This window comes from Durio zibethinus, chromosome 5 (assembly GCF_047325235.1).
Source record: "Durio zibethinus cultivar Kanyao isolate XHJ-2024 chromosome 5, ASM4732523v1, whole genome shotgun sequence".
Classification (NCBI taxonomy): domain Eukaryota; kingdom Viridiplantae; phylum Streptophyta; class Magnoliopsida; order Malvales; family Malvaceae; genus Durio; species Durio zibethinus.
This window is the reverse complement of record NC_143166.1, coordinates 34,133,861-34,159,540: the sequence shown is the minus strand read 5'-3', so window position 1 is coordinate 34,159,540 and position 25,680 is coordinate 34,133,861. Positions and strand designations below refer to the sequence as shown.

The window sequence follows — 25,680 nt, the reverse complement described above, 5'->3', positions numbered from 1 at the left end:
AATACGATGAAAACGATATATTTTTTATGATGTCTTATCTGATTATAATAATAAGTTGAGAGACAATTAACGATAAAAAAGATAAGATACGATGATTTGTATATTTATATAATATAAAATATTAAAATTTATATTTTTATATTATATTTTTATACGTAAATTATATATTATAATTTATATCAATATAAAAATATAAAAAATATTTTTTATTTTATTAAATTTATATATAATAATTATTATAATTTTAAATTATATTATTTTTATATTTTATTATTATAATTTTAAATCGGATTATTTTTATATTTCATTTTTATGTTGTGTTAGGGGTGTAGATTTCTTTCATAATGTGATCTGATCGTGATAATAAACCAATAATTAGTTGGGGTTTCGGCATCGTTTCAGATAATCAAAAGAGTTTTTGGACAACAAATCTAACGGACAAATAAAAAATTATTTTTTCCAAGACAAAATCTTGGTAAATCACAAGCTTTGATTAAAAATTGCATGCTAATACAAACAATAGATGATCATAGAACACGAAAAACAATAAGCTCAAAACTCACAACCGTATAGATTGGAACCGCATATGTTTGTGTTTCCAATTCAATCACAAAGTATAAGCTAGTAATACTTGTCACTGTCCAACCGGACCCAAACTCAAAGCTTCTCTTTTTACGCCAAATCGGCAGCTTTCTTCTGTTTCTTTTCTGGGTTTGTGACGTTGGCTTGAATGGCGGTGGAGTACAGATGTTGCGAGACGGATTTCTTTATTCACATAGTGATAATAGTGTCGTTGGTGATGTTTGCCGGTTTGATGTCGGGCCTTACTTTGGGCCTTATGTCGTTAAGTCTCGTTGATCTTGAGGTTATTGCCAAGTCTGGCACTCCTAAGGATCGTAAACATGCCGGTATTTCTTCATTTAATCTATTTCTTCTTTTTATTTTTTAGAAACGAGTTTAATGCGTTTTTTCTTTTTGTTTTTTTAATTAAGGAAAGAAAATAAATGGATCAAAGTGTTATCTTTTATGGTGTTGGTGATGGCAATGGTGTGGATGCCTTAGCTTTACTTGAAGTCTTTGCTTTATTTGATTGATAGATAACAAATGAACTAAAATCATGAATTGAATGATAGAATCTTTACTTTTTGCCCGAGGTTGATGTAAATTTATCCGTTTTCCTGGCTAATTTAACTTGTTCTTTGAAATTTATGGTTCATAAATATATATTTTTTGAAGAAACCAAGGGAATGAAAGAACAAAATCTATGGATTTTAATCAATAAGGTTTTTATAGCAAAGAAAACTTTGTTCCTGAAATGCAGCAAATTTGGAAGGATAGACATGCAAATTACATGACAAAACCAAATGGTGATCCTATAATTTAGTGATGGTTAATGAAATTATTGTCAGATATTGCTTTATATACTGCATGTTCGATATTCAGATTAAATGCTGCCCGTGCCAACTTTAATTCTTGTTTGGAACCGCAAAGATATTGCCGGTTGTCCAAAAACAGCATTTGTTGCTTTGTACGCTACTTATATGCAATGCTGCTGCAATGGAGGTATATATTATAGATACATCTTCAACAGGTGATCCGGTTACATGTGTTGGAAAATGTTAATGTTTTGGAACTTTTGTTACTTTTATCAGGCACTTCCTATTTTCCTTGATGGTCTGGTGTCAGCTGGGGGTGCTATCCTGATTTCGGTGACCTTGATTCTTCTGTTTGGTGAGGTGAGAATCCACCTTAGATTATTTGAATTGAAGCACTTTTGAATTCAGCGCAAGTAGACATCCTTGTTGAACCATGAACATGACATTTTGTGATCTGACCCTTTTGATTTGTGTCACTCAGATACCGTTTGCTAAAATTTTGGCTGAGCAACTTTTCCCGGAAGGTTCCAGCAATTGGTTTTAAAAATTGTTTTCCAACTGTTCCGGCTTAAGACTTGCTCTTGGAAAGTGAAATTACATATAGCTGCATTAAAAGGCAGCAAGTTCTATGCATTTCCTAATTACATTTTAATTGTATTTGCAGATAATACCACAATCTGTTTGTTCTCGATATGGTTTGGCAATTGGTGCAACAGTGGCTCCAATCGTTCAACTTCTTGTTTGGATCTGTTTTCCTGTTGCCTACCCGATAAGCAAGGTGATGAATGTTGCTAAAAGCACACACCATTAATGCGCTTTTAACAATGAGAAAGACAATTAAGCTTGTAAATTCCTGCAAATAGCTGTCTTGACTGTAAAATATCTTATGTGATTTTCAGCTGTTAGACTTTCTGCTGGGCCATGGACATGTAGCACTTTTTCGAAGGGCTGAGTTGAAAACCTTAGTAAATTTGCATGGGAACGAGGTGTGCTTAACTGCCTCTTAGTATTTCGAGAAACATTGCGTAAAAGGATTTTAGTGTTCCCTTTAGTTGTGTACATCACTTTGTACTGTAACTTAGTTGTTTTAACTTGGCTGTTTTTATTGAATCAATGCTTGTTTTGATCATTGATTTCACCTGCCATGCCATTAATTTGTTGCAGTTGTTAGTTTGCCCCCGTAAAATTATTGATGTCTCTTTGCTTTCTGAATCGAAATGCCTTCTTTCATATCTTCTTTCTTTTGTCATAACTCTTAGATTTACTAACCTTTTATGGACTTCTATTTGGCTGGAAAAGGTGGAGAACTGACGCATGATGAGACAACAATTATCGCTGGAGCGCTTGAGCTCAGCGAGAAAACAGCTAAAGATGCCATGACTCCTATATCTGACACATTTGCAATTGATATTAACGCCAAGCTTGACAGGTATATTTTCTGTAAATTATTAATAAAGATAGCATTTTCTTCTCTTTTTCAATTTTCATTAGATTAGCTACCATTACATGCTTGCTATGGATAGGGAGTTGATGAGTTTAATTTTGGAGAAAGGACATAGCAGAGTGCCCGTTTATTATGAGCAGCCTACAAACATAATTGGACTCATTCTGGTAATCATATTTCTTTGGCTACAACTAATGTTAATTACAGTTTGTGGAGTGTTATTCTGTGCTTATTTTCCGCTTTCCCTCCTTCAAATTGATTCGTTTTAAAATAAAATTTTGAAACTGGATAAAGCTCTGTGATATGTCGAGCTTTCCAGTTTATGATGCTAATGGTTGCATGAATCATGTTACTTTTTAGACTTTTTCCTATTCCTTATGGTGTTTCTTTTTTTTTTATTTTTTTATTTTATGGGTGTTAATTGAGTACTCACTAAACCATTTATCTTTTAATTTTAAAGGTCAAGAATATATTGACAATTCACCCTGAAGATGAAGTACCTGTGAAGAGTGTTACTATACGAAGGATTCAAGGTATCTTATGGCAAATGATACTCTCTAAAAATGGATAACTTGTTTTTGCATCATTCTGCAAAGTATTCACTGCTTACCCCTTTACTCATTGGTTGATCCTATATATTTTATGTTTACATGTTATAGGGTTCAAGAAACATTGCCATTGTATGATATATTAAATGAATTTCAGAAAGGTCATAGCCACATGGCCGTCGTTGTAAGACGGTGCAACAAGACAGATCAGCCTTCTTCTAGTAACTCTGCTGGGAGTAAGTGTCGGCCTCTTATCGTCATATTCTCTCAGAATTTCCACTTAAACCTTTACTTAGCTGACCATAGAAACATATTTAAGATGCAAATTCTTTGTTTATGCCTGGCTGAAATTGACACCTTCTCCAGTTTAGTCTCCTTGAGTTTACTCTCAAGCTTAAAGGAATCTTTACGAGCTTTATAACGGTTGTGATAATGCATATACCGATAGAGATCTCGCTTTGCTCGTTCAGTCTTTTTCTCACGATCTTCTTTGTATCGACCACAGCTGTGACCAGCAATTCTTGACCAAGTATGGTCCCGCCCAGTAGCTCCACCACACAGCCAACTGCATCAGTTGAAAAGAGAGAAAATGTGATAAAAAAAATAAAATCTCCAGTAATTCATATTCCGCAGCATGTAAATCATGTAAACAAGCGAAATAATACCAGTACTTGGTCCAATATTATTAAAAATAAATAAATTGACACAGAAAAGAGGGAAAAAAAGTCACTTATGCTCTTGTTGAGGTGGCAGCTTGTGCAAGTTCAAAAGTTTTTATTTGAAATGAACAGTTATGCCAGAATCGAACACTTGATTCGTGAGAAGTACTTGTCACAACAATGACATTAGGACAGCTTTCAAAAAATTTGCAAACTGCAATTAACATAAAACGAAATCCTCACCAAAATGCTTGTCCACAGATACAGCTCACAAGATTACATCCACCATTCTTCTCCACAGGTTTGTGACACTTTGGACAAGGCTTTGTATGAATAGTGATCCAATTGACCGTTTCTGATTCATCTCGGCACTTCTTGGTCCAAAGCCCCCACATCATACATGAACATGGCGAGTGTGCTTCTGATAAGCAACTGAAACAAAACTGTACACCACAAGAACACTCTACCTCACAAAATTCATCATCCTCAACGCGTATTGCATTCCCACAATGAGGAGTACTAGGACACCATTTAACCATTCTATTATCTTCGATGTATGACTCAAGAAGAAAACGATCAAATTTCTCCGCTAGATCAGGATGCTTTTTACCAACTAGATTTCTAACAACAGCTTCATCACAAATAGCGATGCACTTGTGTGCCACGCACCTAATGCGCCTACTTTGACCCTCATTTATTTTCACAACAAAATGCTCTGTCCAACCTGGAAAACGAAGAGTGAAATACATCAACTCAAAAGACTAAAACGTGCAAGCTGTTACAACTTCAATAACTTTGTGCACATGTCATCATATGAGTTCTAAGTTGATACCTAAGGGTCAATTTCAGGAGTTTTCAGCATTGTGTACATGCTGATGTTACGTGGTTATGTGATACATCATACATAGGGATGCTTCAAGAAAAAAAGTGCAGACTAAGAAGGGTGCTTACAGTCATTGCAAAAGGTATGGCCACAGTCCATTTTTGTCATCTTATCACTAGGTAACTCTTCTATGCGTATGTCACACATTGCTGTAGATGAAGATGATACTGGTGTTCCTGTATCCTCACTCTCAACAACAGAAACACCTGCTTCAGAAAACAAGTCTGCTTTTCCCTTCTCCACAAGTACGACAAGCAACTTCTCAACATCCCATCGGTAATGAATTAGTAAAGTCCGAGCATGGTGCTCCCTAAGAGATAGCATGTCCATTACTCTCCGTAAATCCTCCCTCTACCCAAAAAACCAAAACAATCAATTCAATCCTATAAAATAAAACATGAATGCATGGGAAACCCGAATAAAAGGGAAAGGAAATAAATTTTTACCTGTGCAGCTAAAAGTGATTCTTTTGTAATAACCTGCGTAGTGCCAAAAAGAGTCACAAAAAAACTATACCCATTCTTCAAATTAAGTATAACTAGGGACCAAAAAGAAGAGAAAGATAAGAATTAATAGAAACTATGCATCTTGTTCTTCTTTACTACGATTTCCCGTGAAGATTAAAGCTTAAAGTTTTCCTATGTTCTGAGAGGGAAAAGCTTCAATGCACACACAATGCCATTTAGTATAACAAAAGCACAAAACACAAGCAACATCAGGTAGAAAAAATTCATCAAATTCGATGACCACCAGCTCCTCTGCCTATGAAATTAAAGAATTCCCTGATGAGCATACAAAAACCACACCCACACAATAGAACCCCAAAGCTGCTTCAAATTACTCTATCCCCTCAAAATCCACAAACCCAGAAAGGAAACAATAAAAGAAAACATTTCTTTCTCAGTCATTTACCGGTAATCCACAACTAATTCAAACCCCAAAACACTCTTTAATAAGGGAAAGACCAAAAACACCAAGCTCTACACTGAAACAAAAAAAAAAAAACCAAAAACCAAGAATTGGGAATCAATGACAATTAAAACAAGAAACTGAATTCCGAAGAAGCCAAACGAGAGAGAAACAAAATTTGACCTTGGTAGTGGGACCCTTCGAAGGGGGCCACTGTAAATCCGAGTCCTCATTCTCGAGCCCGTCGAGGGAGTCTCGATCGGACGAATAGTAGTAATCCTCATCGCTGCTCGAGCAATCCTCCATCGACCAATCGATCAATCAAAAAAATTCCAATTTATTTATAATAATAATTATTATTATTATTCTTATACAATATCTCAAAACACAAAAAAAAAAAAAAAAAAAAAATTAAAGCAAATTCACGTAACGATCATAAACAATCATTTATGAAGATGAATTTGTTGAAATTTTGAACCGATCGGTGGAAACCGAAACGATTCATCTCCGGCTAAAATTATAGTATTTATTTATTCTTCGCCGGCGAAAAGAGTACGAGAAGAAGAAGCCTTTTGTTGGAAAACGAAGTTTGTAAGAGACGACTAATATAATTAATGTTTTTCTTTTTCTTTTTTTATGTATTTGATAATTTGTGAGAGCTACCGTAGGCTGCAGCAAATAAATGTACACTGAAGAAGGAGAAAACGCTGTCATTTCATTTTTGTCCTTTTAATTTCCTTTTTAATTTTGGAATGTAATAATATGGCCAATTTTCTTACCATCCCCTGTCCGCAAAGCTCGGGCACCGGTTGTCTTGTCCTGCAGCTAAACACACGGATGGGAAGCACAAGCATCCTCTACTTCGCCTTAGGTAACATACTTCTTTTTTTGTTTCATCGAATGTAAATTTCTGCTAACTTGATTTCTATCCATTGAAATTTCATCATCTGACTGTGTTTTGTTTTTGAGATTTTTACCTGTACAACAGAATCTGCACTTCTTTTTTGTAGCACAAGGCACTGGTTATCTGAATCCTATAAACCTGATCCTACCAAGAAACCCAGTGTCACTCTTATTCCTAAAAGCCAAGTTATACTATTTCCCATCTTTGTGCTATTTGATTTGATTTTTTTTTTTTTTTTTGGGTTAGAAGTACTTATCTGGAAATTTCTGCTGAAGTTTGTAATTATAAAAAGCTGTTTAAAGAATCTGAAACTGATAGTATGTAATTTGTGGAAATGGGATTATGATCATTGTTTGAGCCTTGAGGTTCTATTTTTGGTATTTCGGTTACGAAACATAATTGCCAATTTCTGAAACTATCAGAAATCCAACATCTCTAGAGAAAATTGTTTCTTGGGAATTAGAAGCTTCTGCTGAGTGCTGAAATCTTCTTTCTGAATGTTGCCGTTTTGGGAAAAGTGAAAGATTTCCTGGGAGTCATGGCAGAAGCTAATAAAAGGCTTGAGCTTGACACAAAGGTTTGTTTTTTATTCTTAGTCAAATTTTGCTCATCAGTATGTGCTCTTTTTAAATTTCTAATCCATCTCAAAATGTAGATTAATTCTCAAAGTATTTGATATTGAAGTATTCAATGGGAATGAATCTGAAGTTATTGAAATGGTAACTTTGCAGTTGGATTCTCTCTTTCTCGGATTGTGCAAATTGTGTGGTCTATGAGTTTGTTGTAATTTTTGGTTGCATATTATACGACAGGATTTGATGCTGGCTGTACCTGATCTTCACACCCGTGGCTCTGGCTGCTGCTGAATCTGCTATAGCTGGTAATCAGCCAGCAATTAGTGTAGATGGTTGTAGGTAGTGGAACAGAATCAGATGATAGCAGTGATGATAGTGATCGGAAAGCGACAATGATGTTAATGATGATAACGAAAATATGAAAATTATATTTTATATACGGTATTTTAAATGACATGATAAAAATTACTAGGTACTCATTTGATAGTTAGAAGTTTTAAAAAGGTGTCTCCCCGAAGGCGTTGCCAGGAGGGTCATAGTTGCAAGTGATGAAAGTTCCTCCATTAGCACACCTTACCTTTGCGCACCCTACATGGACCGAGTTGCGCCAAACCACCTGAGTATAATGGGCACAAATCTGGCCTGAAGCGCAACTATTTGAGCGGCCATCATAATAGACCTTCTCACCAACCCACATTTTGACTGCATCTGCGATCGAAAGGTCACCACTACCCCATGCAATGTTCTCCCCATATTGACCCCCAGAATGAACAAGATCACAGTCCCCAATTCTTTGATCGGCATAGTTTTGCGCATAGGCTGCCACTTGGTCATCCCAAGTCAATGCCTCAACGTTCACGTCAGCACGAACTTCATTTTGAGGATCCAAGAATTCTTTTTTCAAGCTTTGGGCGAAACAAGGCAAAGCAAAGGATGAGACTAAAGCAACTGCTAATGCAATTCTGTGCCAAGCCATTTTGGTTTCTAGCTGGGTTCTCAAAGGTAAAGGCAATGGTGATTGATGAAGAATGAGAAATTTGTGAAGGCTATTTATAACAAGTTGGAAATAGGTAATATTAAGCGAAATTTGCTCAAAGCAACGAATTCAGATAAGAATTCATAACAGTTTAATAAAACAGATTTGTTCAAAGCAACTTTCCGAAAGTCTGGCCAGACTAATTTTAGAACATGTTTGCATCTTTTCTGTAATTTTTTTTCTATATATGATCAATCATATAAAAGGTAAATAACTATAAAAAATTTTGGTCTCCAAATTTCTAGAAAATTGACAACTGTTTATGTTGTTTTTGTTAGGTAATCATTTTTTTTAAACCTTAATTTTTTAAAACACATAATTAAATAATAAGATGTTATACATCAGCTTTTATTTTATTTTTCTTGATTTAGAAGGGAACATAGCCCTTAAAAAGAAAATTCTTAACTCAGAAATCAAAATTTTTATATTCTCATAAAATTTCCTTAATCACTAGACAAATGTCGATTTTTAATTTTAAGACTGTTAAGATGGATTACAATAAGATCATTTCACATATTTGTATTTCTTGGTAAGCACCAATGCATCTGTTCTGAATGTTGAAATTCTGATATAATTATATATAAAAATTATGAAATATAAAATATAAAATTTAATTTAATTAATTTGTATAATTATTTTAATTTTTTTTTTTATAAATTTAAAATAGAAATATAAATACTTATAAATATTTTTTATTTTTAAATTGGGACTGCTTATATAAAAAATTGTGAAACATAAGATTCCACTCCGAGATTACGACATGGCCAGCAAGTTTCATGCGGATCATGCTTACGTCTGCCCGCATGAGTTGTTATTTTTTAAGAAAAAAAAAACTTATTTACTTCTTGTAATTTTAAAATAATGTACGTGACAAAGCCAAGGCGCAGTCAATAAAAAGTTCACTGGAATAATATTTTAACTTTTGCTGTATATATTATTTTATTGAAAAAAATTATGTTAAATACTTAAATCCAAAAATCTAAATTTAAAAAACTATAAAATATATTATTTCATGTTTTCATTAAAAAGTTAATATATATAAAAAAAATCAATAAACAAATTAAATTAATAATAAATCAATCAATAAGCAAAATCATCATTTGATGAAACTTTAACATATAAACTTAAAAGTTTGAAGGCTTCCTTTTTATTATTGAAAAAAATTTCACCAGAAACTAAATAATATTTTCAAATAAATAAAAATTAAAGATTAATTTATGATAATATATTTGAAAATAAATCACATTTTACACGTTAATGGAATATTTTTATTAGTGATCAAATTATATCAAATAAAAAATTTATAATCATATATAAATATAAATTATAAATATAAGACTTTTTTAAAAAATAATTACTATTTTTTTTATATTTTTATAAATTTTAGTGTGATTAATATTAGTAAATTACAGAAAATTTATTAAAATACACCTATATTAAATTAAGTTTTTTGATGTGGCTATGGACCTGGCTTGGTCTCAGGCTGATCTCATCTCAGGTAGAATTTTGAAGATGTTTGTCCAATATTGCAAAAGTAGACATTTTTGTCTCAATTGCAAGCCGTTAAAAGCCTTAAAAACGATCCAACATTTATCTACTAATAATGATTACTGTCGGTGAGTGTCTAACAAATTTGACGTTATAAAATACTAAAATTTATATAAAAATTATCTGTTATCATTTTTATTAATATAAAAAATAAAATATATATTTTTTTATTTTATTAAAATTATATACAATTATTATTAAAATTTTAAATTAAATTATTTTTATATTATATTTATATCTTATGATCGTATTATATTTTAAATTATCAAATTTAATATTTAATTTAGTTTAGTGTAATTTGACATTTGTCTTGAGCGGTCAAGCCTTCTTCTTTAGATCATTTGCCTGTAGCATCAGGATTTGACAATGGTATTTTTAAAAGTGGATCTCTCAAAGATAATTTAACTGCAAATATAAATTGAGTATGGATCGTTAAATTAGCGGTGCCAAATAATATGGTCCAAAAAAAAACGTAGCATTTGGATGTTGCAGATCAAGGAGACAACGACGTCGGCGAAGAACAACCTAATGGATTAGAATTGGTTGTGACCACAACATTAGGTAATCACTACAAGAAGAACCGCCCTACAGAAAGTGAAAAGGCATGCAAATGCAGTTGTAATTGCTGCAGATTGATCGCATAGGGCTGGTCCGCTATGTATGTAGTCAATGGTGACTATTCTACGATCAAATTGTTACGGCTACGAAAATTCAAATCTGTTACGGCTATTTTATGGTTTAAAAGATAAAATAAATATTGTCCCAAATCGTGATCATATTTTTTCTTGTTCATAAATTCGCTTTGAGTTCTCCATTTTCACTATATATATATATAAATACTTTAGCATAAAATATTGCGTTAAGTCTTTATTGATGATTAAACACTCATTTTAAACGTATAAAACATTTATTTTATTTGAAAAATTAATTGAAGTAATAGTACATTTTATTGATGATGAATGATATGTTAAAATTTATCTTAAATTTCATAATTTCATATTGAAAGTTAATGAATTTTTAAGTTTGTCTTGTATCTCACATCAAGAATTTAATAAAAGTATAAATGATTTCACCCTATAAATAGGATATTTTAGATTTGGTTTGATAATCTCATATAGTTAGACACCAAAAAAATAGTTATGAGAATAAACTATTAAAATAATGTAATTGAATTTTGGATTAAGTTTTAAGTAGAGAGTTTTTGAAAACTTTTCTCATTTTAAAAATTTTATAATTTTAAAAATTTATTTGTTAGTAAATTAAATTTAAAATAAATCATTTTCAATTAAATCGAACAAAATATATTTGTGTTTGATTTAAACTTGTTATTTTATTTGTAAGTACTACACTTGTGTGTGTTGAATTTTCCCAATATGATAATATTCAACAAACAAATATTTGACTTACCAAATTGCATTACGATTAAGAAGAAAAAACAATTAAAAGTGCACAAATATATAAAATCAATAATAAAAAAAAAACTTAACAGATTAAAATATATAGAATTTAATTTTACAAGTTGAAAGCCAGTTCGTCGAAATTGTGATTTGCACGTGAAGAAGAGCAAGCAAAATCCAATTACATGAAGAAGGGTAAGCAACTGTTTAATTTTAGTGTTAAACTACATGAAAAAATTTTAAGTAGATAACAGCTGGAGTTGCGCAAAATCCTACTCTTTGTTATATTTAAATATATATAAAATTATTGAATAATAATTTATAATAATACGATGAAAACGATATATTTTTTATGATGTCTTATCTGATTATAATAATAAGTTGAGAGACAATTAACGATAAAAAAGATAAGATACGATGATTTGTATATTTATATAATATAAAATATTAAAATTTATATTTTTATATTATATTTTTATACGTAAATTATATATTATAATTTATATCAATATAAAAATATAAAAAATATTTTTTATTTTATTAAATTTATATATAATAATTATTATAATTTTAAATTATATTATTTTTATATTTTATTATTATAATTTTAAATCGGATTATTTTTATATTTCATTTTTATGTTGTGTTAGGGGTGTAGATTTCTTTCATAATGTGATCTGATCGTGATAATAAACCAATAATTAGTTGGGGTTTCGGCATCGTTTCAGATAATCAAAAGAGTTTTTGGACAACAAATCTAACGGACAAATAAAAAATTATTTTTTCCAAGACAAAATCTTGGTAAATCACAAGCTTTGATTAAAAATTGCATGCTAATACAAACAATAGATGATCATAGAACACGAAAAACAATAAGCTCAAAACTCACAACCGTATAGATTGGAACCGCATATGTTTGTGTTTCCAATTCAATCACAAAGTATAAGCTAGTAATACTTGTCACTGTCCAACCGGACCCAAACTCAAAGCTTCTCTTTTTACGCCAAATCGGCAGCTTTCTTCTGTTTCTTTTCTGGGTTTGTGACGTTGGCTTGAATGGCGGTGGAGTACAGATGTTGCGAGACGGATTTCTTTATTCACATAGTGATAATAGTGTCGTTGGTGATGTTTGCCGGTTTGATGTCGGGCCTTACTTTGGGCCTTATGTCGTTAAGTCTCGTTGATCTTGAGGTTATTGCCAAGTCTGGCACTCCTAAGGATCGTAAACATGCCGGTATTTCTTCATTTAATCTATTTCTTCTTTTTATTTTTTAGAAACGAGTTTAATGCGTTTTTTCTTTTTGTTTTTTTAATTAAGGAAAGAAAATAAATGGATCAAAGTGTTATCTTTTATGGTGTTGGTGATGGCAATGGTGTGGATGCCTTAGCTTTACTTGAAGTCTTTGCTTTATTTGATTGATAGATAACAAATGAACTAAAATCATGAATTGAATGATAGAATCTTTACTTTTTGCCCGAGGTTGATGTAAATTTATCCGTTTTCCTGGCTAATTTAACTTGTTCTTTGAAATTTATGGTTCATAAATATATATTTTTTGAAGAAACCAAGGGAATGAAAGAACAAAATCTATGGATTTTAATCAATAAGGTTTTTATAGCAAAGAAAACTTTGTTCCTGAAATGCAGCAAATTTGGAAGGATAGACATGCAAATTACATGACAAAACCAAATGGTGATCCTATAATTTAGTGATGGTTAATGAAATTATTGTCAGATATTGCTTTATATACTGCATGTTCGATATTCAGATTAAATGCTGCCCGTGCCAACTTTAATTCTTGTTTGGAACCGCAAAGATATTGCCGGTTGTCCAAAAACAGCATTTGTTGCTTTGTACGCTACTTATATGCAATGCTGCTGCAATGGAGGTATATATTATAGATACATCTTCAACAGGTGATCCGGTTACATGTGTTGGAAAATGTTAATGTTTTGGAACTTTTGTTACTTTTATCAGGCACTTCCTATTTTCCTTGATGGTCTGGTGTCAGCTGGGGGTGCTATCCTGATTTCGGTGACCTTGATTCTTCTGTTTGGTGAGGTGAGAATCCACCTTAGATTATTTGAATTGAAGCACTTTTGAATTCAGCGCAAGTAGACATCCTTGTTGAACCATGAACATGACATTTTGTGATCTGACCCTTTTGATTTGTGTCACTCAGATACCGTTTGCTAAAATTTTGGCTGAGCAACTTTTCCCGGAAGGTTCCAGCAATTGGTTTTAAAAATTGTTTTCCAACTGTTCCGGCTTAAGACTTGCTCTTGGAAAGTGAAATTACATATAGCTGCATTAAAAGGCAGCAAGTTCTATGCATTTCCTAATTACATTTTAATTGTATTTGCAGATAATACCACAATCTGTTTGTTCTCGATATGGTTTGGCAATTGGTGCAACAGTGGCTCCAATCGTTCAACTTCTTGTTTGGATCTGTTTTCCTGTTGCCTACCCGATAAGCAAGGTGATGAATGTTGCTAAAAGCACACACCATTAATGCGCTTTTAACAATGAGAAAGACAATTAAGCTTGTAAATTCCTGCAAATAGCTGTCTTGACTGTAAAATATCGTATGTGATTTTCAGCTGTTAGACTTTCTGCTGGGCCATGGACATGTAGCACTTTTTCGAAGGGCTGAGTTGAAAACCTTAGTAAATTTGCATGGGAACGAGGTGTGCTTAACTGCATCTTAGTATTTCGAGAAACATTGCGTAAAAGGATTTTAGTGTTCCCTTTAGTTGTGTACATCACTTTGTACTGTAACTTAGTTGTTTTAACTTGGCTGTTTTTATTGAATCAATGCTTGTTTTGATCATTGATTTCACCTGCCATGCCATTAATTTGTTGCAGTTGTTAGTTTGCCCCCGTAAAATTATTGATGTCTCTTTGCTTTCTGAATCGAAATGCCTTCTTTCATATCTTCTTTCTTTTGTCATAACTCTTAGATTTACTAACCTTTTATGGACTTCTATTTGGCTGGAAAAGGTGGAGAACTGACGCATGATGAGACAACAATTATCGCTGGAGCGCTTGAGCTCAGCGAGAAAACAGCTAAAGATGCCATGACTCCTATATCTGACACATTTGCAATTGATATTAACGCCAAGCTTGACAGGTATATTTTCTGTAAATTATTAATAAAGATAGCATTTTCTTCTCTTTTTCAATTTTCATTAGATTAGCTACCATTACATGCTTGCTATGGATAGGGAGTTGATGAGTTTAATTTTGGAGAAAGGACATAGCAGAGTGCCCGTTTATTATGAGCAGCCTACAAACATAATTGGACTCATTCTGGTAATCATATTTCTTTGGCTACAACTAATGTTAATTACAGTTTGTGGAGTGTTATTCTGTGCTTATTTTCCGCTTTCCCTCCTTCAAATTGATTCGTTTTAAAATAAAATTTTGAAACTGGATAAAGCTCTGTGATATGTCGAGCTTTCCAGTTTATGATGCTAATGGTTGCATGAATCATGTTACTTTTTAGACTTTTTCCAATTCCTTATGGTGTTTCTTTTTTTTTTTTTTTATTTTATGGGTGTTAATTGAGTACTCACTAAACCATTTATCTTTTAATCTTAAAAGTCAAGAATTTATTGACAATTCACCCTGAAGATGAAGTACCTGTGAAGAGTGTTACTATACGAAGGATTCCAAGGTATCTTATGGCAAATGATACCCTTTAAAAATGGACAACTTGTTTTTGCATCATTCTGCAAAGTATTCACTGCTTACCCCTTTACTCATTGGTTGATCCTATATATTTTATGTTTACATGTTATAGGGTTCAAGAAACATTGCCATTGTATGATATATTAAATGAATTTCAGAAAGGTCATAGCCACATGGCCGTCGTTGTAAGACGGTGCAACAAGACAGATCAGCCTCCTTCTAGTAACTCTGCTGGGAGTAAGTATCGGCCTCTTATCGTCATATTCTCTAGAATTTCCACTTAAACCTTTACTTAGCTGACCATAGAAAATATTTAAGATGCAAATTCTTTGTTTATGCCTGGCTGCCATTTTGAGATTTACTGCTCTTCTTTGTCTCTATCAGTTTGTTTCTCTCTCCCCTCTCTTAAAATAGGTCCGTTTCCGGAAGTGAAAGTTGACATGGATGGCGACCAACGTCCACAAGAGATTGCTTTAAGACGTAAGCGGTCACTTAAGAAGTGGAAGAGCTTTCCTGCCACAGGTAATTCTTTCAAGGGTGGTTCTCGGAGCAAGAAGTGGACAAAGGGTATTGATTCAGACATCCTACATCTAAATGGCAATCCACTCCCAAAGCTCCCTGAAGAAGAGGAGGCCGTTGGCATAATAACAATGGAAGATGTCATTGAAGAGCTTTTACAGGTACTCTGACTATGTTTAGCAGGCTTCTGATTTCATTTTTGTCAAACAGTTTCTTACTCGTTTGCCTTAAATGTGTCCTTGGCCAGGAGGAGATCTTTGATGAGACGGATCATTATTATGAGGACTCATGACATCTGTGTTGTCGCGAAATTTTTCTATGTTAAGAGATAATGATGAAAAAAATTGTTATTTCTATTTTGAAACGTAGTTAAATTTGGTTCGATAGAGCTTATTACATGCATATTCGAATCTGTACCGGTTGTATACAAATGCAATCAGCAGTTGAGTGACAAGGTAAACCATATTTTTGTAAATATGTTTAAAACTTGTGTAAGTAATTGCAGATGGAAACAACGAATTGCTGAGCAAAGAGAAACTAGCCTATATTACTTCATGCATTTAGGAGCATTGCATCAATTTGAAACACTAGTGTTATGCCAGAAGTTCAAAGAGATTACTCTACTCAATATAAAATACATCTGCTAAGTCTAAACATGATAATCCGAACAATAATCACATATAAATTTGATAGATGTTTTGACACGAATTATTACATAAATACGTGAATTATTATCTCCTCTAGTATAAAACGAATTATTATGTTTACTGGAAAATGAGGATCAACGCAAGGAAAACTCAACATTAGCGTTTAAGCATATATTCATCATGGAATCAGAAACGACCTCTTTACAAGTTACAACTGATAAATTATTAGTAGCACATAGATTGACAAAACTAACTTACAGTAAAACCCTTGGATTACTCACTTGCGATGTTTCCTTTTCTCATCCTTCCTCTTCTTTTTCTTATCTCTAGATTTTTCTTTAGATTTCTGCTTCCTACTGTGCTTCTTGTCTGAGCTCTCACAGTGGCCCTTTTCTTTCTTCCGTCTATGCTCATGAAGCTCCTCATCAGAAGATTCATCCGACTTCAGTAAAAAAGGCTTCTCAGGACCCAACACGACACGATGTTCCCTTGCAATGGGGATTGTTGACAGCTTCTCTAGAGAGTCAGAATTTGTGGGTAGGTAAGGTCCTGTTTCATCCATCCTTGAACCTATAGAACCTCGACCGCGCTTCACCCTGTCATCATAAAACAGGTTCATGTCAGCTGATAAATTTTTACCAGTGAACTTTTTTCTAATTAAAATAAGAATAACATATATACACTACGGGGTGACTGCAAATGCAAACACATGCGACAGTGCAAAGCGACTCATGTCAAACAACAAATACTTCCCCAACACAACAGTTTTTCATATAAAAATGTGGAAGAAAAATTTCAGCTGGTTGGAGGTACAAACCTTGACTGAAGAAATTCCTCAACCGCTTCATCTCTTAGACCTTCATCTTCCCTTGAATAACTCTCTGCCACTCTCTTGCTTGATAAGCATGAAGCACTAACATTGCTCTCATGCCTCCTACTTTTGCTTCTGGAGGGGTTGCTAATGTCCCCATGACTCCTGTTATGCCTGCTATCGTTTTTTGATGTTCCTTTTAGCCTATCATTTAGCTCCAGCTCCTTTTGTCGAACTCGCCACATCTCATTCACTTCAACAGCTCTATTTGCTGAAAAAGAGGGGAAAAGAAACAGATAGACATCATACACGTTAGCAACAAAATCTACGAAATTTACAAGAGAAACATCTATAACAATTGCAAAATTCTGTTCATATATCTACAGAGCTTATTGTGGATGCAAAAGATACTTCCAAATTCAATGTAACAGACCTATTTCCTTATTATTTTCTATTTTCTTGGATGCATGTGTACCAACTTTAGCTTCACAGGCCATCTAATAAGATACATTTTCATCTTCTAACACTCCTTCTAGGTACCTAAAAGCCCTCTGTTCTTCTTTCACCACTCCAAATTGGAATATATAAAAGCAGCCAGTGTTCTTAGCAAACTAACCTTGCTCGAGAACTTCTTTGCAAGCAAAGAAGGAGCGGACCAACCATCAATTGAAAAGCACTTAAATCTAGAATCAAAAAGAAGAAAAACAGAATAACAAACCTTGCTGTACACCGAGTACAGTTGCAGTAAGGAACCGTGAATTTGGCCGGCCCCTTACTTTTGGCTGCTGAAGATAAACATGAACAGCTTCCCTGTCTGCTTGTCGTCTCAGTTCAGCTGCTTCTTTTAAAAGAATAGCAGCTATCCTGTTTTCTGTTTCCAGATCCATCTAAGCTGCAAAAAACATATTCAGAACCAGATACGTTAACAGATGCAATTTGCGTTGAAACACATCGATAATTTTAAAATCACCAACAGAAAATCTTTAAAAAGATGATTTCTAATAAAATCCACCATGAATTTACCAATGTGAAAACTGATGAACTCAAATTTGAACAATTATGAACCAAAAACCACACAAAATCAAAATTTGTTCCCTTTTTAATATCCCCAAATCCCAAGGAACACAACAGCAGTTCACATTAAACTTCTCGAAAAGGATACGTAAAAAGGAATATAATTTCCCCGAAGCCGACATTAGAATAGACGATAAGATTGCTCAGAAAAATACATATAAAAAAGAATAAGAGAAGAATTACCCAATTAATGGATGAACCTATGCGATACCAAAGTAGAAATTGATTCAATTGAAGCAAAACCGTTTCCCCTTTGGAATCGAAAACCCTAATCCTAACTCTCTTTCAAAGTTGGGTGATTGCGGCGTTGCCTTTTTCGTAAAGTCTACCTTTTTAATTAGGTCGTAATGTTGTTTGTCCTTTTTCGGGTGGATTGGGTGCATGCCACGTCGGATAATAACAAGACAAAGTAATGGTCCCACATGACGTGACAAAAGATGACTGCAAGTAATTTATTTTGACTACGTTGAGCCGAAGACAAATGGCTAGGGTTTATTCTTTGGCTTTGGCCGTAGAAAAGCCATCACAATTTTTGGTTTCCAGTATTTTGACAAAAAAAAAAAATAATGTCTCTGATGAACAGTCTATCAACTTCAATGATTTCTTCATCTTCCTCTGCTTTCTTAGCTGCAACAAGTTTCAATTCAAGGTACTTTTTTTTCTCCTTTCAAATTTCTTGGCTCTGTTTGGATGTTGAGAAAAAATTGTCAATTCTCGTTCTTTTTACTATTTCAATTGAACAAAGTTCTTAGTTTTTACAGTTTTGAGTTTTTGGGTTTTGTTTTTTGGGATAATGAGCAGAACCCATATTGTTTCAGTTCCAGTGAAAGGCATCAATGTATTCAAATGTGTTGCCACTCCTCAAGAACAGCGGACTGGTGCTTATTCTTTTTCTTCTTTTCCCCTATTTATTAGTGCCTTTTTTTTATCATTATTGCAATAAATTTTGGGAATATGAAAACTTAAAGTTGAGCTGATAATGGTATTTCTACTTTCTATTAATCCTTTTAAATTTCAAGAATTTTATGACTAAATGGTGCTATGCTGGTTGTTGTCTGTTTTGAAGCTTACAAAACTAAGGTTTCTCGCAATGAAAACATAGCCAAGCTTCAAGCTGGTTACCTGTTTCCAGAGGTCTGTTGCACATTATTTGTAATGCTTGTCTTTGTTGCTATTGGTGTTATGCATAAACTTTTTCCCTTGAGATATAGATTATGTTTGTCATATCCTGTTTCAGAAGTGCTTCAGTTTTGACTGTATGCTTCTTTTTTGTTTTTTTCCAGTAAGACAAATTTTGCGCAGTCGGTTTTACAAACTTTTATTTATGTGCTGTTGAGAGTACTTTCTTTTAATGGTTTATGTAATAGGTTGCCAGAAGAAGGGCTGCACACTTGCTGAAATACCCAAATGCACAAGTGATAAGCCTTGGAATTGGTGATACTACAGAACCTATTCCAGATGTTATTACTTCTGCAATGGCTAAGGTACATATTCCATTATTCTTGTACTTTTTGGGCAATCATCAAATTTTCTTCAAGCCTACTTTGTAGGAAATCTGTTACTAAGCATTTATGTTTCTGAGTAGTGCTTGAATTGATGGATGAATATAAGAGATTAAGCTGATATCCATTTGAATTATTTTCTATTTGACAGAGATCTCATGCTTTGTCTACACTGGAGGGTTACAGTGGTTATGGAGCCGAACAAGGTGAAAAAGTATGTTGTAGTTTTGACTCTTTATAGATATTTTATCACTAGTAGATGCATAAATAGGTGGGAGTGGGGTGGTAGCAAATTGCTGATGCTTATTTGTTAACTATAAACTAACGGCACAAAGTGGATTGAGTTGGGATAACAAATAAGTCCACTACTATTATTCACAGGTATTTCATTGTATTTTAGATGTCAAATACCATGATTGAAGACACAACCTAAATGTTAATGTCTGCAGGCACTGAGAGCAGCACTTAATTCAGTATTTTATAGTGACTTTGGCATTGAGGAAGATGATCTATTTGTCTCAGATGGTGCTAAATGTGACATATCACGCCTTCAGGTTTGATTTAATTATGAGATTTCTTTGCAAGTAATTTGCATTACTTTGCTTGAAGTAATTGATTCTTAGTATGTTAACTTGTCTATCAGAATTAATCTTGGTGGTTTTGCTTTCACTTTGGGCTAGGTTGTTTTTGGATCTAATGTTACAATGGCAGTGCAAGACCCATCATACCCGGTAATTCATATTCAAATCAAGTAGAACGACTTTTCTTTGTTGTTTTAATGTGTCAATCTTTTTCAATCTATTTTTATCATCTTCTTATGTCAAATGATTATGTTGGGTTGCTCTGGTCCTTTGTGGTATGAAGCTTCAACCAACAAATTTTCAGTTTGTTTATTTGGAAGGGAGGTCGGTCTGTGAAATTCCGATTAACCTACTTCAGTCTCCCTCTATTTAAAACATGCTATCACTCACTTTACCCCATTAAAACTAGGACAAATTAATTCAGATACCTTTAGATTTTTACAACTTAATAGGTTAGGTGTGTTAGTTCTGTTGGGTCCTGGGAACAATGACCAAAATACCAGATAGTAAAGAAAGCTAAGGGCTTTTCTGCCGTCCCCAACTGGTGGATGGTGTTAGCACCTGCTTCCACATTCTGTTGGTAGGTGGTTTTCCAAGTATAAATGCAGAGGTTATTTTCAGATTGAAATGGATGGAAAAGAAAAGATAAAGAAACAAATAATGGAGTGGGGGGAAGAGTAAAGCACTTAGCTGCAAAAGAAAAAAAATGGCTTTCTTGTGTCTTTGTAATTATTTGCTATTCTATGCAGGCTTATGTAGATTCCAGTGTTATCATGGGTCAGACTGGACAGTTTCAAAAGGATGTTGAGAAGTATGCAAATATTGAGTACATGAGGTGTACACCAGAGAATGGATTCTTTCCTGATTTGTCCACTGTTGCTAGAACAGATATCATATTTTTCTGTTCACCAAACAATCCTTCTGGTGCTGCTGCAACAAGAGAGCAATTGACCCGATTGGTTCAGTTTGCTAGGGAGAATGGGTCTATCATTGTCTATGATTCTGCATATGCCATGTATATGTCAGAGGATAACCCACGTTCTATCTTTGAAATTCCTGGAGCAAAAGAGGTATTTCTGGAGTTAATGATTTCTTCTTTAACTAGTGCTTGTTATCCAGAGTGGTAAAAAATAATTGTATGCTTGATGTGTAAATTTACTTATTATTATCTTAGGTCGCAATTGAAACAGCTTCCTTTAGCAAGTATGCTGGGTTTACTGGAGTTCGTCTTGGTTGGACTGTTGTTCCAAAACAGCTTCTATTTTCAGATGGATTTCCTGTAGCCAAGGACTTCAACCGTATTGTTTGTACTTGCTTTAATGGTGCATCTAACATTGCCCAAGCTGGTGGCTTGGCTTGCCTTTCACCTGAAGGGCTTGAGGTTAGTGTCCTTGCCTGGCTTTATTGTCAAAATGTGCAAGAGAGGACATATCCGAACGTTTTCTGGTTCACTTCACCAAGTTTGTAATATTCTGAAAATTTCATATACATCAGAGTTTCTGGATGCCAGCACTCTGATTTTTGGATTTTGTTTCCTTGCAGGCTATGCAAGAGGTGATTGGCTTCTACAAAGAAAATACCAAAATTATAGTAGAGACATTTAACTCTCTTGGGTTTAAAGTGTATGGAGGAAAGAATGCACCATATGTGTGGGTTCACTTTCCTGGCCGAAACTCATGGGATGTGTTTAGTGAGATCCTGGAGAAGACCCACATTGTTACTACGCCTGGAACTGGTTTTGGACCTGGCGGTGAAGGTTTCATCAGGGTCAGTGCATTTGGTCACACAGAGAATGTCTTGGAAGCCTGCCGAAGATTCAAGCAGCTTTACAATTGAATCAAGAGCATTTGACTGGTCTAGCGTGTCTTGGTTTTGGACCTGAGATGAAAGACCAGCTGCTTTATGCTTTGTGTTCTCTTTTCTTTGAGGAACATTGATCATGATATCTCATTGGATTCCATGTTTAGAAAATGCCAGAAATGCGGAGAGTTTGTCTTGTGAAAGTAAAATTAGTTTTATCTATGGAACTCTGGCCTTTATTTATTTAATAAGTTAATGGAAAGGTTGTTCGAAGCAACCTTATTCTGAGTCATGCAAAACTGACCCCAAGATTTGCATATTTTTGAGCAATCAAAGCAGAATAAGTCTAGACTAACTTGGAAAGCCTATAGCCATAGTCATCGTAGGCTTGTAGCAGTTTCCTGGTTTTTCAAAACCATGGAAACTAAATTTGGGTGTGATTCTACATTATTGAAACAGGAACTGATTTGACCTAAAAATTCATTCACTAAGATTATTAATTGTCTAACTTGGATCTTGATTTTGCATACTGGATTTCTTATTAACAAATAGGTAGCTACCATTGTAATGGTTTGAAGAAAGATTGCAGAAAGTTTGATCTCTGTTGATATGAGATCTTTCCTGTAACTTTCTTAAGGAGTTGCAAACTAGTAACAGACACGAAATTTTCTAATGACTTTTCTCTCAATGTATGTCGGAAATCTCTCTTGTATCCTTGTCCTAAAGGGGGGGAGTTCTGTAATATGCTGGCACAGTTAGAGGGAAAAACATTTGTCTCACTCCTTCAGACTTTATAAGGGGGAAAAGGATGCCTGATGCAACCTGAAACAACAACAAATATAGAAGACGTAACACATAAGAATTGGTAAAGGAAAATCACTGTAAGAAAATGTTTAATAGAGATACCGACCCAAATCAATTTAGCCCCAGTCCACATGCGTTTGGGAGAAGGAAATGGTAGTAACAATCGGCCAACACCATATATTGCTATGGCAAAGCAATGAAATGCTAAGCTTAAAGGACGAGGGTATAGACCAGAGAGCAGAGCTGATAGTCCATCTGTAAATACGCCTCCAATCCTCAAATAGCCGAAACATGCCTGTTGGATATCCTCCATTGCTGGATCAGATGAGGCACTGAATACCTTGTGTAGGAGGTTAGCCAATGTATTTATTGTAGACGCCATTGGCTGCAGACACGACCAAAACCTCCAGTTAGTGCAAAATTCTTCAGTTCCTGATGCAACTAAGTGAAGTTGCCCTCATTCTTTTGTTTTCTATATTAATTAATTAGTCATTTACTTAATTCGGAGTTTTTTCCATTGTCATTCACTTTCAAAATGTGTATAGAACATCAATGGCAAATTTATTAGGCAGGAATATATCTATCTAGCTTACCTTCCTCAAAGTATAAAAAGATTCAAGATATTTGCAAACCGCGTATGCATCATATAGATTGTGCAAAGGTCTTAGAAGATCCCTCAGTACAACAACATCAGATAGTGCAACAGTCATTCCCCCGCCAGTTATAGGATGCCGCATGTTGAATGCATCACCCATCAAAAGTGCACCAGGAGTCGGGCATGAAGCTGCAGCCATGATTCTATTTGGCATGGTTCTTATGTTATTCCTCTTCTCTATTGCAAAGATAAAGGCAGTTTGCAGTTCAGGAGGAACCTGAAATGTGTAAGTCATATATATTGTTCGCCAGCAGAATCAACCAAATAAGTGTCAGTGTTAAAATTTTCGGGAGAGGCGGATTGAAAGCAAATCATAAGAACAGGTTCGCGAAAACAGCTAGTGATGTTTGATTTCAGAAAAGCATGCGTATTTATTGACAAGGACTAGCCAATTTGATTTTAGAATAATTTCATGAAACATCTTTTGCATTACAGATAGTATCTCAATTCTCAAATCCCCCAAATGAAAAGGGAAGTTTTCAATTCTTGTGACTATTATAATTAATAAATATAAAGACAATAGAATTGATAAAAGAAAGACACAGGTACCTTGGGAGCCACCAGAGTTTTCAAGTAATGAGCCATTTCACCATCGGAAACTGAAGGTACATTTTGGCTAGGTACATCAACCAAGCAACGAATTTCAGTGCTGCTAATGGGATAAAATAGGATAGGTGAAGGATCTGCTAATATAAGAGCTCCAAAATTTGCATGCGGAAGTTTACAGTTGTTCAGAATCAAACCAACAAAATACGAGGGGACATCAACCTGCAGAAATAATCAAGATCTTTATATTTTCTCAAAGCATAAAATTTAAGAAGATTAAGCAAAGATTTCCAAAGCATTTTCACCTTAGGATAGCAGAGAGAGTGTCTCAAATTTGAGAAACCACCATCGCATACAATGGTGAGGGGAGCATATGCTGTCAACACTTGACCACTCTTGTTTTTGTAGTGCACTCCTTTGACAGTCCCATTTTCTTCAAGCAGAGATGTTACTGTCCCTTGTCCTAGACTTACACTACATAATCAAATGACAAGAACATGAATTTGGAGGTTGTGGAAAAAGGTATAATTAGATGCAGTACAACAATTTACAAACCACAAGAAATTTTGTAAATTTCAGATCAAATGTAAGCAGCCACAAGTCATTTAATCAAATCAAAAGAAATGTTCTGAGAACATCCTATGTTGAAATTGAAGAATGATTGAAACGAAGGAGATAAGTACTTGTGAAGAGATGCAACTTTCTCCCGCAACCTTTGAACAAAACGACCATGATGAAAGTTTCTTCCAGCCACATGGGACTGAAACTTTTCCAGAGGAAAAGATACCTTGGCATCCTTTCCATCCTTGTATAGAACATAACCCAAAATTCGCTGAGCGTCAATCTCATCTACACAATCTGCAGTGCCAGAAACCAATGTAAAAAAAGAAATAGAGACAAGAACAAGAAGAAAAGAGTCCCAATGTTTTATTTCTTGCTTACCCTCAAGGCCTAACTCAATCAACTTGAGGTAGCCCCCTGGCATTAGACCTTCACCAGCAATTGTGTCAGGCGCATTTAAGTCCCTCTCGATCACACGCACTCGACGTCCGTCCTGCAACATGTAAGCAGAAAGAATGTTAGTGTACATAATCCTATCATAGTTAATAAAAATTTCAAGGATTTTTATGGAAACTCGAGGAAGAAATTAAGATGATGAAACTATGCTGGGAAAAGAGAGAAATATTCGGACCTTTCCAAGAGCATAGGCAAGAGCAGCACCGGCAACTCCAGCGCCAACTATGATAATATCAGTAGTCCCAACAACCTCACGATTTCCAGTTTCCTTCACACAGTTTTCCTTTGGAAACTCCATAGAAGCTGTTCTTGTCTTCTTGTGTCCTCTTAATAAAGACTTGTAGTACAAGAAAAATAACCCCAGAAGAGAAGCTATCGCTCCTCCAACTCCAACTATAAACTGATAAGCCATTAATTTAAGAACAATATAGATCAAATATGGAGTTAATGATCAAGAAGAACGGGATCAAAGGGGGTGGTGAGGCTACTATTCTTTATGCTCTACCCCTTTATATAAAACTCCTTTTCCGTGTATGCAGCTGCTGAGAAGGCGGTTAGCTAGTATTGAAATTTGTTGCCTGAAGTAATTATCACAAGAATATAAAATCAATATATAACAATCAATTATTAAAAAATATAAAAAAAATAAAACACATCAAAATTTACGTGAAAAATATTTCAATATAAAAAAAAAATTACGGATCACAAGAAAAATTTTTACTATCAAATAATAGTTATACAAAGTTTTTCTCTA

The 25,680-nt window shown here is 34.2% G+C and overlaps 6 protein-coding genes and 3 pseudogenes across 8 annotated transcripts; 5 read left to right on the top strand and 4 right to left on the bottom strand.

Moving 5' to 3' along the window:
- Positions 1-309: 309 nt before the first annotated feature.
- On the top strand, positions 310-3,924 carry LOC111282981 (DUF21 domain-containing protein At2g14520-like). Its single transcript, XM_022871306.2, has 9 exons — positions 310-905; positions 1,484-1,563; positions 1,653-1,736; positions 2,041-2,154; positions 2,276-2,361; positions 2,665-2,805; positions 2,900-2,987; positions 3,281-3,352; positions 3,478-3,924. The coding sequence occupies exons 1-9, from the start codon at positions 731-733 to the stop codon at positions 3,787-3,789; spliced, it is 1,152 nt and encodes a 383-aa protein (XP_022727041.2). The 5' UTR covers positions 310-730; the 3' UTR covers positions 3,790-3,924.
- Positions 3,925-4,266: 342 nt separating this feature from the next.
- Positions 4,267-5,818, bottom strand: LOC149518950 (putative E3 ubiquitin-protein ligase ARI2). Its single transcript, XM_089760424.1, has 4 exons — positions 5,776-5,818; positions 5,357-5,448; positions 4,979-5,261; positions 4,267-4,751 (listed from the first exon to the last, which is right to left on the bottom strand). Exons 1-4 carry the CDS (start codon positions 5,816-5,818, stop codon positions 4,267-4,269), a joined length of 903 nt encoding a protein of 300 aa, XP_089616550.1.
- A 306-nt stretch (positions 5,819-6,124) lies between these two features.
- On the bottom strand, positions 6,125-8,879 carry LOC111281752 (pathogenesis-related protein 1C-like). The gene has a single exon (XM_022869387.2). The coding sequence runs from the start codon at positions 8,272-8,274 to the stop codon at positions 7,795-7,797; it is 480 nt and encodes a 159-aa protein (XP_022725122.1). The 5' UTR covers positions 8,275-8,879; the 3' UTR covers positions 6,125-7,794.
- Positions 6,582-7,752, top strand: LOC149518949 (uncharacterized; annotated as a pseudogene).
- Positions 8,880-12,335: 3,456 nt separating the features above from the next.
- LOC149518948 (DUF21 domain-containing protein At2g14520-like) lies at positions 12,336-15,254 on the top strand. The gene is made up of 13 exons (XM_089760423.1): positions 12,336-12,513; positions 13,015-13,133; positions 13,258-13,341; positions 13,463-13,518; positions 13,598-13,604; positions 13,646-13,759; positions 13,881-13,987; positions 14,064-14,161; positions 14,281-14,410; positions 14,478-14,592; positions 14,720-14,773; positions 14,889-14,956; positions 15,083-15,254. The coding sequence occupies exons 1-13, from the start codon at positions 12,336-12,338 to the stop codon at positions 15,252-15,254; spliced, it is 1,302 nt and encodes a 433-aa protein (XP_089616549.1).
- On the top strand, positions 15,171-15,783 carry LOC149518947 (DUF21 domain-containing protein At4g33700 pseudogene; annotated as a pseudogene).
- A 497-nt stretch (positions 15,784-16,280) lies between these two features.
- On the bottom strand, positions 16,281-18,345 carry LOC111281467 (uncharacterized). Of its 2 annotated transcripts, none has more exons than XM_022869214.2 (4): positions 18,205-18,345; positions 17,666-17,839; positions 16,954-17,218; positions 16,281-16,732 (listed from the first exon to the last, which is right to left on the bottom strand). In XM_022869214.2, exons 2-4 carry the CDS (start codon positions 17,832-17,834, stop codon positions 16,414-16,416), a joined length of 753 nt encoding a protein of 250 aa, XP_022724949.1. In that variant the 5' UTR covers positions 17,835-17,839; positions 18,205-18,345; the 3' UTR covers positions 16,281-16,413. The 2 variants fall into 2 exon arrangements, with proteins under 2 accessions (XP_022724949.1, XP_022724950.1); XM_022869215.2 differs by lacking the exon at positions 18,205-18,345 and adding an exon at positions 17,971-18,085.
- A 146-nt stretch (positions 18,346-18,491) lies between these two features.
- Positions 18,492-22,203, top strand: LOC111281466 (LL-diaminopimelate aminotransferase, chloroplastic-like). Its single transcript, XM_022869213.2, has 10 exons — positions 18,492-18,670; positions 18,823-18,899; positions 19,088-19,155; positions 19,389-19,505; positions 19,675-19,737; positions 19,973-20,077; positions 20,204-20,254; positions 20,854-21,174; positions 21,279-21,485; positions 21,647-22,203. Exons 1-10 carry the CDS (start codon positions 18,588-18,590, stop codon positions 21,938-21,940), a joined length of 1,386 nt encoding a protein of 461 aa, XP_022724948.2. The 5' UTR covers positions 18,492-18,587; the 3' UTR covers positions 21,941-22,203.
- A 384-nt stretch (positions 22,204-22,587) lies between these two features.
- LOC111281465 (squalene monooxygenase SE1-like) lies at positions 22,588-25,430 on the bottom strand (annotated as a pseudogene). Its single transcript, XR_016342420.1, has 8 exons — positions 25,102-25,430; positions 24,852-24,963; positions 24,593-24,767; positions 24,215-24,383; positions 23,913-24,131; positions 23,302-23,580; positions 22,815-23,093; positions 22,588-22,726 (listed from the first exon to the last, which is right to left on the bottom strand). The product of XR_016342420.1 is annotated as a squalene monooxygenase SE1-like (transcript).
- Between the last annotated feature and the right edge of the window lie 250 nt (positions 25,431-25,680).